The sequence below is a fragment of the Vipera ursinii genome (assembly GCF_947247035.1).
Source record: "Vipera ursinii genome assembly, chromosome: 12".
Taxonomy (NCBI): domain Eukaryota; kingdom Metazoa; phylum Chordata; class Lepidosauria; order Squamata; family Viperidae; genus Vipera; species Vipera ursinii.
In genome coordinates this window covers 9228370-9243016 of record NC_139525.1, presented here as the reverse complement: position 1 = coordinate 9243016, position 14647 = coordinate 9228370, and the positions used below count along the sequence as shown (strand labels likewise).

General features: G+C 45.8%; 1 protein-coding gene across 3 annotated transcripts in view; it reads right to left on the bottom strand.

The window, feature by feature from the left end:
- The window catches only part of NHSL2 (NHS like 2), a 45645-nt gene that overhangs the window by 5898 nt on the left and 25100 nt on the right, over positions 1 to 14647 (bottom strand). For 2 of the 3 annotated variants that reach the window (XM_083371976.1, XM_083371978.1), the window contains exons 2-7: positions 5739 to 5885; positions 4641 to 4777; positions 4370 to 4556; positions 3394 to 3525; positions 832 to 3075; positions 182 to 314 (exon numbers count right to left, since the gene is read on the bottom strand). In XM_083371976.1, the coding sequence (XP_083228102.1) occupies positions 182 to 314; positions 832 to 3075; positions 3394 to 3525; positions 4370 to 4556; positions 4641 to 4777; positions 5739 to 5885 (2980 nt within the window). The remainder of the gene's footprint in view (positions 1 to 181; positions 315 to 831; positions 3076 to 3393; positions 3526 to 4369; positions 4557 to 4640; positions 4778 to 5738; positions 5886 to 14647) is intronic. The other variant, XM_083371977.1, reaches the window with a different exon arrangement.

Here is a 14647-nt window from a genome sequence, read left to right as displayed (position 1 = left end):
TGCTCCTATGCCAGGTCAACTCAAGGAGCAACAGAGACACCGACCAAGAAAGATGAACTGAATCTAAATCTTTTTCTCACTCAGGGCAGACTGGCTGGTGGGAAGGGAGGGAGCTCCAGGGATCTGGGTTGGGCAAGCAGCACAAAACGGTTCCTCAATAAACTCCTGGATAAACTCCCACCTGTGAATGACAGTGAATAAATCTTCTGTGGTTCGGGTTGTCACAAAAACATCGTCATCTTCCTCAGTTATGGACTCAGCTGTTTTGTCGCTTACAAAGTGTTTCTCTCTGCTCCTCAAACCCACAGAATTCCCTACGGAAAAGAAAGCGAGAACCTTGTGGGGGGGGGGAAGAATAGGTCGCTTCCACGAGTGGGATTCAGACAGCAAGTAGGACGCAAAAAGAAACAGGGTGTTCCTCAAACAGCGATAGGCAGGCAGCATTTGCGTATGGCGGAAGGGGAATAAAATAGGGTACAGTACTTTGTTGGAAAGATATTGGTTTGAGTCTTCCCACCATCTTCAGGAAACCCATCCAGTTGACCACAGAAAGGCGAAAACAACATTCTTTCTCTCTTTGCTGCCATCCAGTGGTTGACTGGATTTTTTGCAACCCTAATCTGTAAGACCTGCACCATAAATGTCACATTAGTCCACAATCCCATTAGCGTACATTAGCCGAGTGTCTTGTCCTACACGTTCTGCAGATATTTTGACCAGTGCCTAGAATTCCATAGCACTCAGGAAATTTCTCTTTAGTTTAAAGTTACTCCTTAACTGAGCTAAGGCCTTCCCTCAACACCCTGATGTAGAAAAAGCAAGAAGGCTTACCTGAAATGTCACCCCATGATAGGTCTGTGGGAGTTGGACTTACATTCACCTCACTGGCAACAGGAGACGGCACTTGGTAGGTGGTCAGTTCTGAGTAGGCAGAATCCTCATCTAGCATGATAACTGGGCTAGGAGGAAACCTCTGATCCCCAGGACAAGGCCCTGGATGGAGTGGGGAAGTCACCAAAGGCAGGTAAAGTACACTAGGCTTCTTTGGGACAGGAGGTGGGACTTTAGTTTTACGGCTCTCTCCCCCAGGCACCACCTCGTCGAGAGCCTTAGCCTTCATCTGCTCGTCCTCCTCCAAGCTGTCCTCAGAGAGCCTCCGTGCAGTGGAGAAGAATGTCCCTGTGGTGCCTTGTGTGGGAGAAGCTGCCCCCTCAGCAGAAGGGGATTCTGTGGGGCTCCACGTGCCTGTATCCCACAGGTGATCTGGCCTCCTGGCCACCATATAAATGTTCTCTGCAGGGACCAACTCTTGGGGTGCGGCTGGAGACGTTGGGGAGCTCACAGGAGACTCCTCCTGGACTGGTGGGGTTTTATGCAACAGCATTGGTGGCCTTCGGGAGAGGGGTGGCTTTTCTGCCACTGGGGGCCGGACCTTCTTGCCAGGTTCCTCAAGTAGCTCTGGGCTGTCCAAGTTATCCTCAGTCTCAGATCGGCTGACAGAACGCAAACGGACAGAGCGCAGGTCTAGCTGGGTCACCATTGGCATCACTGGCTGCACCGGACTCAGCTTCGGGCCCAATTTGGCTCCAAAGGTAGAATCCGAGTGGTGTCGGCTGACTTTGGCTTTGCTCTTGTGCGAGATCTTCAAACCCGAGAGGTCCAGATGTGTCGGTGGGGCAAAGGGCAGGTCGAACGAGAGACGAGAGTTGGGGCTTCGTTCCATAGGAGAGACAGGGGGAAGGGAGGACTTCCTCTCCGGCACAAGGGGCCTTGTCCGTCCACTCTGGTGAGGAGCATGACCCAGAACCATGGATGTTGGAACGGTTGGGGTTGGCGTTTCAGACTGACTGGAGTAGCCACTGGAGGGAGACATTACCCCTGTCAACCTGCCTGGGGAAGAGGTTTTCAAACTCATGTCAGCACAGAGGTGAGACGGGGTGGTGGCCCGGGAGATGGAAGGAGATGGGAGGGACTCAGAACTACCACATACCTTGGACAGTTCAATTACAGTAGTCCCAGTAGCAGTGCTGGATCCGGACAAGGAGCAATAAGGATCCCCAGAATTCCATTCAGGCATAAAGCCCTGCTGGGCATATGGCCTGCTCTCCAGTTCCCTTGTTGGATCACCTTGGACTTTGGTGTGGACCTGTGGATCAGGCAGCAAGCAAAGACTTTTGGGTCTCTGATCCTGGGGCAGTGCCTCACCACTCACTTCTGCTTGGCTGTTTTGCCCTTCTTTGATCAAGGAGACGCTGCGCATGGGTGGGCAAGGCTTCTTCTTGGCCTTCTTGAGAGAGATGCTCTTGGTTCGCTGTCGGCGCTGCTTTCGGGCCTCTTGCTCCAGAGCCAGGGAGATGTTGTCTGTGCTGGTGCTCCCCTCCGAGCTGGCACTGGGATAACTAAGGCCACATGTCTCACTGCCCCCAATGTCCACTGAGCACAGGGAGGCTGTGTCCGTAGGGACAGAAAGTGACCTCTCGCGGAATTTGCACATGATTCGCTCCCTCTCCAGGTGGGACGATTCCTCTTCACTTGAGTTGACAAGGGCTGCAGGGACTTTGACGTCTCTTGTTCCACACCTCGAGCTTCCTTCAGTCACTAAGGGGGACTCGGGAGAAGTGCAAAACGTTCCACACTCATTCGCCCCAGCCATATTGTCTTGGCTAATGAAGAAGGAAGAAAGTTGATCTGCCTCTGGAGTGTCCCTGGGTGTGCAAGGAGACATCTGCGATGCGCTCTCTGCTGCCACCTCATTTTGGCTCACAGAAGAGTTGGTGTAGCAGAAGGAGGATGTGCTGCAACCAGGAGAGAAGATGGAGTCCTCTTTGGGGCCGTTGCACAATGGGCTGGCATACATCACTTTGGGGTTCTCAGCACGGCCTGCTTGGATTTGGCAACCTCGTCCCTGTAGAACTCCCCCAAGATCACTGAAGGTCTTTCTCAGCTGTGGTCGGGACTGAGGAGAACGGACTTGGCGAGTGGAACTCCTGCCATTGACCACATCAGAGACAAAATTGCAAGAGATGGACTCAGCTATGGTGGCCGGTGGGTTGACAATGGGCCCATTGCTACTTCCTAGAGAAGGGTTAGAAAGGCAAGGATGAAACCGAGTAGAGACGCTCTTTAAGACCTGTGGACTTCAACTCCCAGAATTCTGTCTGTTCAAGCCAGCTAGGGAATTCTGGGAATTGAAGTCCACAAGTCTTAAAAGCTGCCAGTGCCTTGCTTAGATACACAACATGGCACTGATTAAAGAAAAGAGCCTTTTATTCAGCTTCGGGTGCACCTTATCCTGCGACGTATATTTTAAATCAGCAAATAAAATAAATATCTTTACGACTGGCCAGCAAAAATCAGAAGAACAAGGGAGCAGCTGCCCCACCAGTTGGTCACCTGGATCACGTAGAGAGAGGTGGGGGAAGCCAATCACGGTCCGTCTTCGGCGTAGCAAAGACTTGGGATTCATGGCGGTCTCTGTATTGAACAAGGAGTGCCGTGCGCTGGCGTGTCGTGCAAACGGCTGCCCTGGAACCAAGACAAAGAGATTCAGTGGTCCAAGCAGAGACTAGGAAGCCCAGAAGATGACAACAGACAGGAGAGGCAGATGACCTTAAGTCGTGTTTCTCAATCTCAGCAGCTTTAAGACGGGTGTTCTTCAATTCCCAGAATTCCCCAGCTGGCTTCAACAGAGAGATGGTTTGCATGAAGGTGTGTAACTGTGACAGGACTGGAGGGACAAAACCCACCAGCATCCTCTTAAAAAAATCTCAAGCTTTTGCTGTGCCGAGTTCGAATTTATTAGATGCCGAGGGTGATAGGACCACAAATGTAGGCTAACATTACACGCAGCCCTCGTTTAATGACCACAGTTGGAACCAGCAACTTGGTCGTTAAGTGAAGAAGTTGCTAAGTGAAAAACCCTGACTGTATTTTCAATCTCACTTCAGCTTTCCTTTGCTTTTACAGACCCGTGAAAGTCATAAATGAGAGGACGGGTCATAAAGTTACTTTTTTTTCATTACCACTCTCGCTGAGAACAGCCACTAAACGAGGCAGCTGCTAAGCAAGGACTGCCTGCACGTGCAACACTGACAAACAAAATACCCGAAATGAGAAACCCCAGACGAATGCTCTAGTCTAGCGGAGCACGTTGCACATTTGCACGTACAGAAGTCAAGATGCAATGCTTCATTCAATGCCTGTTGGGTTTTTCTCTCTCCTGAACTAACGTGCTGAGCTCAAGATGCTTTTCCCTGCAATTCCTCCATCGTTTCATTCTAAGAAACTGCCCTTACACACACACACACACACACACACACACACACACACACACACACACAAACACACAAACACACACACTCGATTCTACCTGAGACGTTGATGGGGATGATGTTTGCTTGGGTGGAACAGGGCTGTTGTAATCTCTTCTCCTCCAGAGCAGGCAGTGGGGTCCAGGCTATGTGTCTGTCTGGGGTAGCAGGCAAGCTAAGCGAAGGCTCCACCACTCTTACCCCAAGGCTCGTTGTTTCGTTCTCCTTCACTTGCTGGCTTGTAGGCTGTCAGAAAGTGGTATGGATGGGGGAAAGAATCAGCTAAGCCCCCAACATTTCCCTTAGCAAGCTACAAAGCACCAGACTCACCATGAAGACGAACTCCATGCGTTTGTTGGGTGGAGGGCGAGGGCTGCACTCGAGATGCCTGTCCACTGAAGGAGAGCTGGCATAGCGGAAAGTTTGGCCAAGGTTCTTGGCATCCGAATATGGCTCCTCATACTCTTCTGGAAGGAAGGAAGGAAGGAAGGAAGGAAGGAAGGAAGGAAGGAAGGAAGGAAGGAAGGGAGGGAGGGAGGGAGGGAGGGAGGGAGGAAGGAAGGAAGGAAGGAAAAGAAAGAAAGAAAGAAAGAAAGAAAGAAGAAAAAGAAGGAAGGAAGGAAGGAAGGAAGGAAGGAAGGAAGGAAGGAAGGAAGGAAGGAAAGAAAGAAGGGAGGGAGGGAGGGAGGGAGGGAGGAAGGAAGGAAAAGAAAGAAAGAAAGAAAGAAAGAAAGAAAGAAAGAAAGAAAGAAAGAAAGAAAGAAAGAAAGAAAGAAAGAGGAAGGGAGGGAGGGAGGAAGGAAGGAAGGAAGGAATTAAGGAATTAAGGAAGGAAGGAAGGAAGGAAGGAAGGAAGGAAGGAAGGAAGGAAGGAAGGAAGGAAGGGAGGGAGGGAGGAAGGGAGGAAGTTAGGATAATTTGCACACAAACCATTCTTCACCTATCCTCGTCAAGGGCACTTTCATTTCCTCTTTAAATGTTTTTCAATCCGTAAGGTTGAGTCACAACCTTTTCAAAATGGCCTCTTCCACATGCGATGTCTTCTCTTTTAATACTATAACTGCTTATCTGATGAGGAGCTCTGTAAAATCTGGCAGTTTGGAATTCTTTTATGTTATTTTTGTCTGGATTTTGCAAAGGGGTGACTAGCTATATTTTTTTACCTTCCTTCCCAAAATGTGATATTGCAAAACGCCTATTTTTTCCACCTCCCCAAGATGGCCTCTTCTGAGGTAATAACACTGGTTCATAGAGGAGTGGATTTGGCCTGATGAAGAAAGGAAGAGGGAATAAACCCTAACCCAACCTATAAGATAGATAGATAGATAGATAGATAGATAGATAGATAGATAGATAGAGGATGGATGGATAGATAGATAGATAGATAGATAGATAGATAGATAGATAGATGATAGATAGATTCAGTACCTTGCAGCAAACTTTGGAGATTGAGCTCAGCTTCATGGTGCAAGTCCTCCACACCAACAGGTCGAGCCAAAAATATGTTGACGGGTTGATGCCATAACAGCTTGGGTGGGGTTGGCTTCTTCACATCCAGATCTAAGTTGGAAGTAGCTGGAGAGGAAAAAAAACAACAACAGAGAGGAAGAAAGAAAACAAAGTTTGTGTCAGGATTCAAAAGACACAAGAGAGATATTTCCGGATGTGATTGCACAACCCAACACGATCTACTTTTGAAATACAGGAAGTTCTCAACTTGCAACCATTCACTTATTGACCGTTTGATGTTACAGTGGCGCTGAAAAAAAGTGACCCATGACCAATCCACAAACTAATGACCATCGCAATATTCCCATAGTCATGGCATCAAAATTTTGGCACTTGGCAACCAGCATGTTATTTACAATGGCTGCAGGGTCACATGATCCCCATTTGTGACTTTCTTAGCTGGTTTCCAACAAGCAAAGTCAATGGCGAAGCCAGTTTCACTTAACAACACTTGATTCATCTAACAACTGCAGTGATCCGCTCAATGACCATGTAAAAAAAAGCTGTAAAATCAGGAAGAACTCAGTTAATAACTGCCTTGCTTAGCAATGGAAATTCTAATCCCAACTGTGATCATAAGGCAAGGACTGCCCTTACTTAAAGGTAAAGGTTCCCCCGCACATGCATGCTAGTCGTTTCCAACTCTAGGGGCCGGTGCTCATCTCCGTTTCAAAGCCGAAGAGCCAGCGCTTGTCCGAGGACGTCTCCGTGGTCATGTGGCTGGTATGACTAGACGCCAAAGGCGCACGGAACGCTGTTACCTTCCCACCGTAGTGGTCCCTATTTTTCTACTTGCATTTTTACGTGCTTACGAACTGCTAGGTTGGCAGAAGCTGGGACCAGTAACAGGTGCTCACTCTGCTATGCGGCACTCGGGATTCGACCCGCCAAACTGCCTATCTTCTGATCGACAAGCTCAGCGTCCTAACCCACTGAGTCCCCTGCCCTTACTTAGTTCTTGCCATTTGCAATAATTTTCTAGCAGGAGAGTGAAATATTAAGCCTAATCCAGCAAAATCCAAGCAGATTAATCACTGTAAATTGAAACCATTGATCTGATTTGGCTCAACCGTTCATCCAGCTTGCTTGTGAACTGAACACTCCCCCAGAACTGACTATTCACACCATCTTTTTCCAAATGGTGAGATTCAAATATGTGAAGAACCAGTTCTCTGTCTGGATGCTGCTTCCGGAAGTCCATTCTGGGCCTGAGCAACAAAAAATTAGCTACCGGTTCTGCCAAACTGGCTGAATCCCATCACTGATTATATGCAATCTTCTCTTTCTTCCAGTTCTTCAAATGGGTGGTATTTTTTTTTCTTGAGAAGGTTGCCTTGGAACAATCTTTTACTGCTTTAGCTCAACTGGAGATCAAAAGTTTAGCACACTCACTTGACTTTTATTTAATAAACAAAGACTTGCAAAATATGACAATACTTATTGGCTTTATTAAACAAGCCAAGACTTTTTTCTCCCTTTTGTAACCATGTTATCTCTATGGGATGCATAAACAACTCTGCTGGAAGGAAATGAATTGAAATGCTCGAGTAGGGGAAAAAAATAAATACAGAGAGATACAGCATCTCCAGAGAGTCAACTGTGATCAAGAAATGTACAAATAATTACTATCAAAGTGGCTGTAGGAGAGATTTTCTTCCCCCCCTTTCTAAATCTTATGTTCCTTCCTTCCTAAAAGCTCTTGTTTTTTGAGTGGGAAGCTGAATTTCCTTTCACATTCCTTTCTCTCCAAAACAATAATCCATCCTTGGTTTCAGTGGGTGGGAAATTATTCACACTGGTGTTCTACAGGAAGAAGAGGGCTGCTATTAAGGAATCCACCGGGTTTCAGACCAACTGTTCTGATCCAAAGATTCAATTCTTTGGGGTTTTATTGCACCTAGGAGGACCCCCATTGCAGTCCATTTTCACCAAAGGCACCGTTCACGTAACATGAGTTGAGGCTGAAGCAGTCTTTTATATTTTATGAGGTTGGGTGAACATCCACTGTATTGAACCTTAACCTCCAATCTGGCATGGTGCAGCTGATTACTGGGGGGGTGGGTGGGGAATAGAACAGAACAGCAAACATAATTGCAAATACTGATATTGTCTTTGATTAAAACAACAGGTCTCTGGGAGCTCCTTGTAAGAAAAGTAGTGGCACAGCCTGGAGGCAGAGTTAAGAGAGGGGTCAGCCTAGAATCCCTACATAGCCACAAGCGAGTCCAATTCCCTTGAATTCTATGGATCCTTATCTAACTCTAAGCAGCTTTTGTTAGTTGAGAAGATTCCTGCACATAGGCTGCTTAACAATAAATCAGATTAATTGGACCTTCAGCTCTGGACCGGGCCTTTGACTCCTGACAAGCCCAGCGGATCCAAGATCTTTTCAGGGCTGCATGAAGTCAAATAAATAAATATTTTTAAAGTCCCAGTTTTGATTTCTGATACAATAAATAGTGAGAGGCATAACCCTTATAACCCAAAACGTGTTGAAATCCTCAATTATTCTGAAGGTGGCAAAGAGGTCCAGAGGCCAAAATGTTTGAGAACTCCAGTGTTAGAAGTGTGCATGAAAACGCCCAACTTCATAAGGATTCTGAGGTTCGGGGAATAAACAAAATATTCTATAATACTGTATACTTTTTTGACAGAACTCTGTATGCCGGTGCGAAGCTCGCTGGTCATGTTCTCCTACAGAACCGCCTTTGTTGTCTTTAAATTTCCAAACATACTAAACGGGTTTCCTTGAAAATTATCACTGCTTACATGGAATGCTTATAGATGTTTTAAGACCTGATTGTTCAATAACCTCCAATTGCCTTGCATTATTTAAAGGTCAGCAGGGGAGAAAGGAACGCAGAGAGTGAAAAATGGCGACTATATTAATTTTAGCATGCAGCGATACACACGTTGCCCTGAGTGGAAATTCAATTGGTAGCATGCAAATCGGATGAATAAATAAATGTGTGTCCCAAGGCAAAGGATGCCGCAAGAAGCTAATTACAACTTGAATTTTTCCGTTCCAGTTGCTCAAGTTGATTTGCATGGTATTCGTCTAATTACGCTGCTACTAATTCATTTTCGGCAACAACGCCTCTCTAATAATATGGGGAGGGGGGGGATTCGCAGGAAAATCTAGCAAGAAAAAAAAGAAAAGAAAATGGCCTTCCTGTTTGCGATGGTTCCAAACCAGATCACAGGGAATCCCTAGGAGAGCAATTCCATCAAGGAATTAAAGAACTCTAATGGAAACATTCTGGGGAAAAAAAGTAGAATATACAAGTTTGCCAGCAGGTGTGAACGTGTGTTTGGGGTGGGTAGATTTAGCCAGGCTAAAAGATCAGGCAGAGATGGGAGATCACAACTGTTTTCTTCTCCAGAAATATCAATGCACACAAAACAGCGTTGCAAGGATAAAAGAGAAGGAACTAAGCTTAAATCATCAAGCTGTAGAGAGCTAGTGGTGGGTCCTAAAGCATGAAGCAAAACGTCGCCTTCAAGTTGAACTGGGACTACCCAGTCATGTCCATGTGGTTTTCATCACAGCGGCATGTTGAGTCTTGCCACTGTCTACTTTCACATTTTATTTTTAAACTTCACAGTCTAACTTTCAGACTTGAAATATCCTGGCAGTCCTCCATCTCCAGTCTTCTGGTCTTGCATAGATTAGTGTTTCTCAACCTTGGCCATTTGAGGATGTGTGGACTTCAACTCCCAGAATTCCAGTTCCAGTTCCAATCTATACAATTTTAGCAGAATTCTAAAGAGCCCCAAGCAATAATCACCCCAGCTTTCCACAGAGGCAGAAGGGCTATGTGGTCTCAAAACATGATTAGGGGCCTGGAGGCTAAAACATATGAAGAATGGTTGCAGGAAGTGGGTTTGTCTAGTCTAGAGAAAAGAAGGACTAGGGGTGACATGATAGCAGCGTTCCAATATTTCAGGGGTTGCCACAAAAAAGATGGGGGTCAGCTTATTTTCCAAAGCACCAGAAGGCAAGCCAAAAAAGCAATGGATGGGAACTAATCAAGGAGAGAAGCCACCTGAAATAAAAGAAATTTTTCTAACAATGAGAACAATTAACCAGTGGAACAACTTGCCTTCAGACGTTGTGTGTGCCTCATCCCTGGAGGCTTTTAAGAAGAGACTGGACAACCACTTGTCTGAAACGGTATAGGCTCTCCTGCTTGAGCAGGGGGCTTGGACTAGAAGACTTCTAAGGTCCCTTCCAACTCTTATTTTCTTTTTTTTGATTTTCCTTCCATTCATCTGGAAACTTGGCGGTGGCAATCATCCTGCGCATGTTGGGCAGACTGTCCTCCCCTACTCAGATCCTCTTTGCCTCTTCCGTCTGCTATCGTCCGTTCGTGTTATTCAGGCATGAAAGGCAGCCCTCCTCTTCCTCATTTCAGATGAGGATTCATGTCAGAACCTGGAACAACCTGGCTTGGTTCCAAATACCTATCCTGACATTGGAAGGAGAGCATCAATGTCCTTCAAAGAGCCCAAGTTTTGTATACAGTAGAATATGCCTCTTTTCTTTTATTTTTTACCTGATGTTTACCATGCGTCAAATGAACCACGGTTCATCGCCCTCTGATAGGGAAGTATTAATTTATTTTCCCTGACAGGGGGAACCCCAAGTGTGATGAGCAAATAAAAACATCCCATGAAATAAACCAGGAAGACCCCAGATCACCAAAGAAGAAAGCACTCTACAGGCAGAAAGGAAGAAGAAAGTCAGAAACAAACCTTCCATCTTTCACAATGCACGCAAGACAGTTCGGAGTGAAGGATTGCGGGTCCTAACTAGCTTGTCCCGAGTAAAGAGGAACAGCCACAAGCATGTGCTTTAACACTAACTTTCCTACTCAAGGAGCACCACGGCATGAGCATAATTTATTTCCGTCAATTTTGGATTTTCCAGCTCTGCAAGCAGACCCTGCCTGCACCATCCCTGCATAATCAGTCACTGGCAAAATTAACTATTCGAAGGTGACTCTCTTACCACATTAGCCCTTAATTTCTTAGCAAAGCCTACAGCTTTGGCCCACAGTAGAAGTGTGTCACAGACAGCCTCATACACAATTCCATAAGCCCACTTTTGTAAGTCTCCAGATGTCAAATTATTATTATTTACTACATTGCAATTTTTAATATGACCAAAGGGTTTAATTAAAGACCAAACTGGAGACTAATTTTATTGTGTTTAATTTTAATTAACGGGCAATAGAGAGAAATCTCTCTCTCTCATTTTGCCCAATTCCTATTAGCCACTTTCCAGCACTCCTAGGATGTCATCTCAAGGCACAGTGTCCTCCTTGGCCTGCCCAAATTTCTGCATCCGTGGCTTTCTGCACATGCTCAGCTATCTTCTAACCTTTGATTGCTTTCCATTAGAAAACCATTCAAGTTTAAGAAATTGAGTCCATCTAACTTGAATCAAGGAGTGCAGCATGGGATAGACTAACCTGCAAATTTGGAAGAGAATTCTTTGTCTTTTAAACCGCCCTTCCTCTCTAGATATTTTAGACTACACTTCCCATTATCCACAACCACTGGCTGCGGTCTTGAGTCTGATGGGAACAGGAGCTCTAATTAAACAGGAGAGGTTGGTAAAGCTGCTTTAAAAGGAAAGTTATGTTGTTTTAACCCTTTCTTTGCATTTGTGGGAAGCATTTGTTTCCCAGTTGACATTTTGTGGAGAAATTATGTGATCGTTTATCCAGACCAGAAGTTTGATTGGATGTTTCCGTACAAAGATAAAGGTAAAGGTTCCCCCGCACATGCATGCTAGTTGTTTCCGACTCTAGGGGCCGGTGCTCATCTCCGTTTCAAAGCCAAAGAGCCAGCGCTTGTCCGAGGACGTCTCCGTGGTCATGTGGCCGGCATGACTAGACGCCAAAGGCGCACGGAACGCTGCTACCTTCCCACCGGAGTGGTCCCTATTTTTCTACTTGCATTTTTACGTGCTTTCGAACTGCTAGGTTGGCAGAAGCTGGGACGAGTAACAGGCGCTCACTCTGTTACGCGGCACTCAGGATTCGACCCACCAAACTGCTGACCTTCTGATCGACAAGCACAGCGTCCTAACCCACTGAGCCACCGCATCCGTACAAAAGAGGGTCATAAATAATACACAGCATTGCCTCCCTCTGTGGGAGAACCGAGACGCCTCTTCTGAAGAAGAAGCTTGCCATCTGCACTTGTTCTGCATTCTTCTGTTTCCTAAATTGCAGCTTTTAAACTTGCATCGCGTTGCTGCCTTATTTTTCATTGCCTTCATGGATCTAAAAGTCTCCCTTGGAAACATTTTACTTTTAAATAAAGCACCAAGGGATTTTTTTAAAAAAAAAACAGATTCAATTAACAAGCCATTCCATATCTTCAATTCAAAGATTTGAAGCCGCTTGATCTCAGACTTTACTTTAAAGGTTGCAATGCTACACTCTTGCGATTTACAGTTGAGGTTCTAGCAAAGCATCCCATGTGGCTGGTGCCATATCTAGACTGGATCAGAGACAAGGATCCCACTCAGCCCTTCCTAGAATTAGCCAAGATCAAGATCTAGTCTAATGAAAAGAAGGGCTGGGGAGTGACATGACAGCACTGTTCCAATATTTGAGGGGATCCTACAAAGATGAGGGAGTCAACCTATTTTCCAAAGCACCAGAAGGCAATGGTTGGAAACCCAACCAAGGAGAGAAGTAACCTAGATCTAAGGAGAAATTTCCTAATGGTGAGAGCAATCAATCAATGGGACAACTTGCCTTCAGAAGTTGTGGGTGCTCCATCACTGGAGGCTTTCAAAAATAAAAGACTGGACCACCATTTGTATGGAATGGTCTAGACTCTTCTGCCTGAGCTGGGGGTTGGACTTGAAGTCCTCCAAGATCCCTTCCAACTCTATTATTCTATGTTCTAAGATGTGGATAGAAATCTCCATCAGAGGTGGGAGTGAGCAAACTAGCTGGTGTGGGGGGCTTCTATGGTAAGAAGGCTATACAAAGGGCTGGACATCTAAGGAGCTGGTTCAAGGCAATTTGCTTGGTTTAATTATGGAAGCAGGAGGTTACAATCTGACTTTTTCTGCATCCTACAACCGGGATCCGTTAATTTCACATTCTCACTGCTAACAAGGAACCAGCTGCATTATTCCAATCACTCTGTCTTGCTTTGGGCACACTTTGGGCCAATGCAAAGCAGCGCCAGGTCACGGTGATCTTGTGACCACCAGCTTTATTCAAAACCTCAGTTGCGGCTCAGCTAACCGCATATTTGCATATTTAAAACCGGGCTAAAACTACCTTTCTCCTTTCTTTGAAACTGGGCAGACCCCAGTTTTCAGAAGCTCCCAGCTTCAGTGCTTTGGGTCTTTTAAGGGGAAGGGTGGCTTGACAGATTGTTTTTTTTCCCCCCAGCTCTCCCTTGTGGGAACTGTAGAGGTATTTTGGGACATATGAGCAGATCACAGGGCTGTGAACTGGGAGTGAGGGAGTTGCAAACCGTGACTGTACTGAGTGTGGATGAAAAGATGCTTGATAATGTAGGGCATGTAACACAAGCCCTCGTTTCTGCTCCTCCTCCCCAGCACTTTGAGATTAGCAGATTATCAGTTCCTTCTCTACCACCTAAGCTGGGTATATCAATTCTGGCTGATAATTAAGCTTACTGTCACCAGTCATGGTGTTTTGAGCAGCACAGAGTCAAATGATTCCATTTCCCACAATGCCTTGGTGCTGCACTGTTTCAAGGACATTATGGGAAACTAAAAAAAATGACTCGGCTGCCTGCTGCTGAGCCAGCCAAATGATAAAGGTTAAAAAAAGAAGGGAGGGAGGGAGGGAGGGAGGGAGGAAGGAAGGAAGGAAGGAAGGAAGGAAGGAAGGAAGGAAGGAAGGAAGGAAGGAAGGAAGGAAGGAAGGCATACTTCAACTTCACACTTTGTGGAAGTATTAGAGTTTTAAGATCCACACAAACTTTAGTCATAGATCCTGGGACTGGTCTCTCCTTGTTGAGCTCCAGTTCTTCCCAAAATATTGGAAGAGCAGTATCACTTGCTGGTCTGCCTCAAGTCCTAACTTTTTCTGTAAATTAGCAAGTAAGGCCTTGAGGACCAAAAAAAATAGCTTCATTGGGATTTTTGCATTGAAAGCACTCTATAGGAGGGGGTGGGGGAAAGAGGATTTCCGGTTGCAAATGGTTTCCTGTTTGTTGTTCATGAAGATATGGCTCTGGAAGTGGAGGAGAAAGATCCCACAATTGGTCTTTTTTGCTTACGTTTGCTCAAGTTCCAGGAATGTAATATTCATATTCTCTCTCTCTCTCTCTCTCTCTCTCTCTCTCTCTCTCTCTCTCTCTCTCTCTCTCTCTCTCTCTCTGTGTGTGTGTGTGTGTGTGTGTGTGAGAGAGAGAGAGAGAGAGAGAGAGACAGAGAGAATCTCCTTGGGATCAGACCAATAGACAGCACCATGCAAAAATTCTAGCATTAGCATTCATTTGCAGAAAGGGACTAGCAGTCCAGATGAAATGTGTACAGGGAGTATTAGAGCTTGACAGTAATTTGTATGTTATCCCTTCCCTTAAGACCTCTTCCATCTCCAGATGCATGAACTTCAACCTCCAGATGTCCCAAACTGGAATGACCACTGACGAGAATTCTGGGAGCTGAAATCAATTGCACAGCATCAGACTGAAGATGTGTACCCCAAAGGACTGCGTTACAGTGAGGCAACGTTACAGTGAGGCAACAACAACACACTAGTATTTCTAGGCTCAGTGCAGGAAAGAACAAACTGCCACTCTAAACCACAATGTCCATCTAA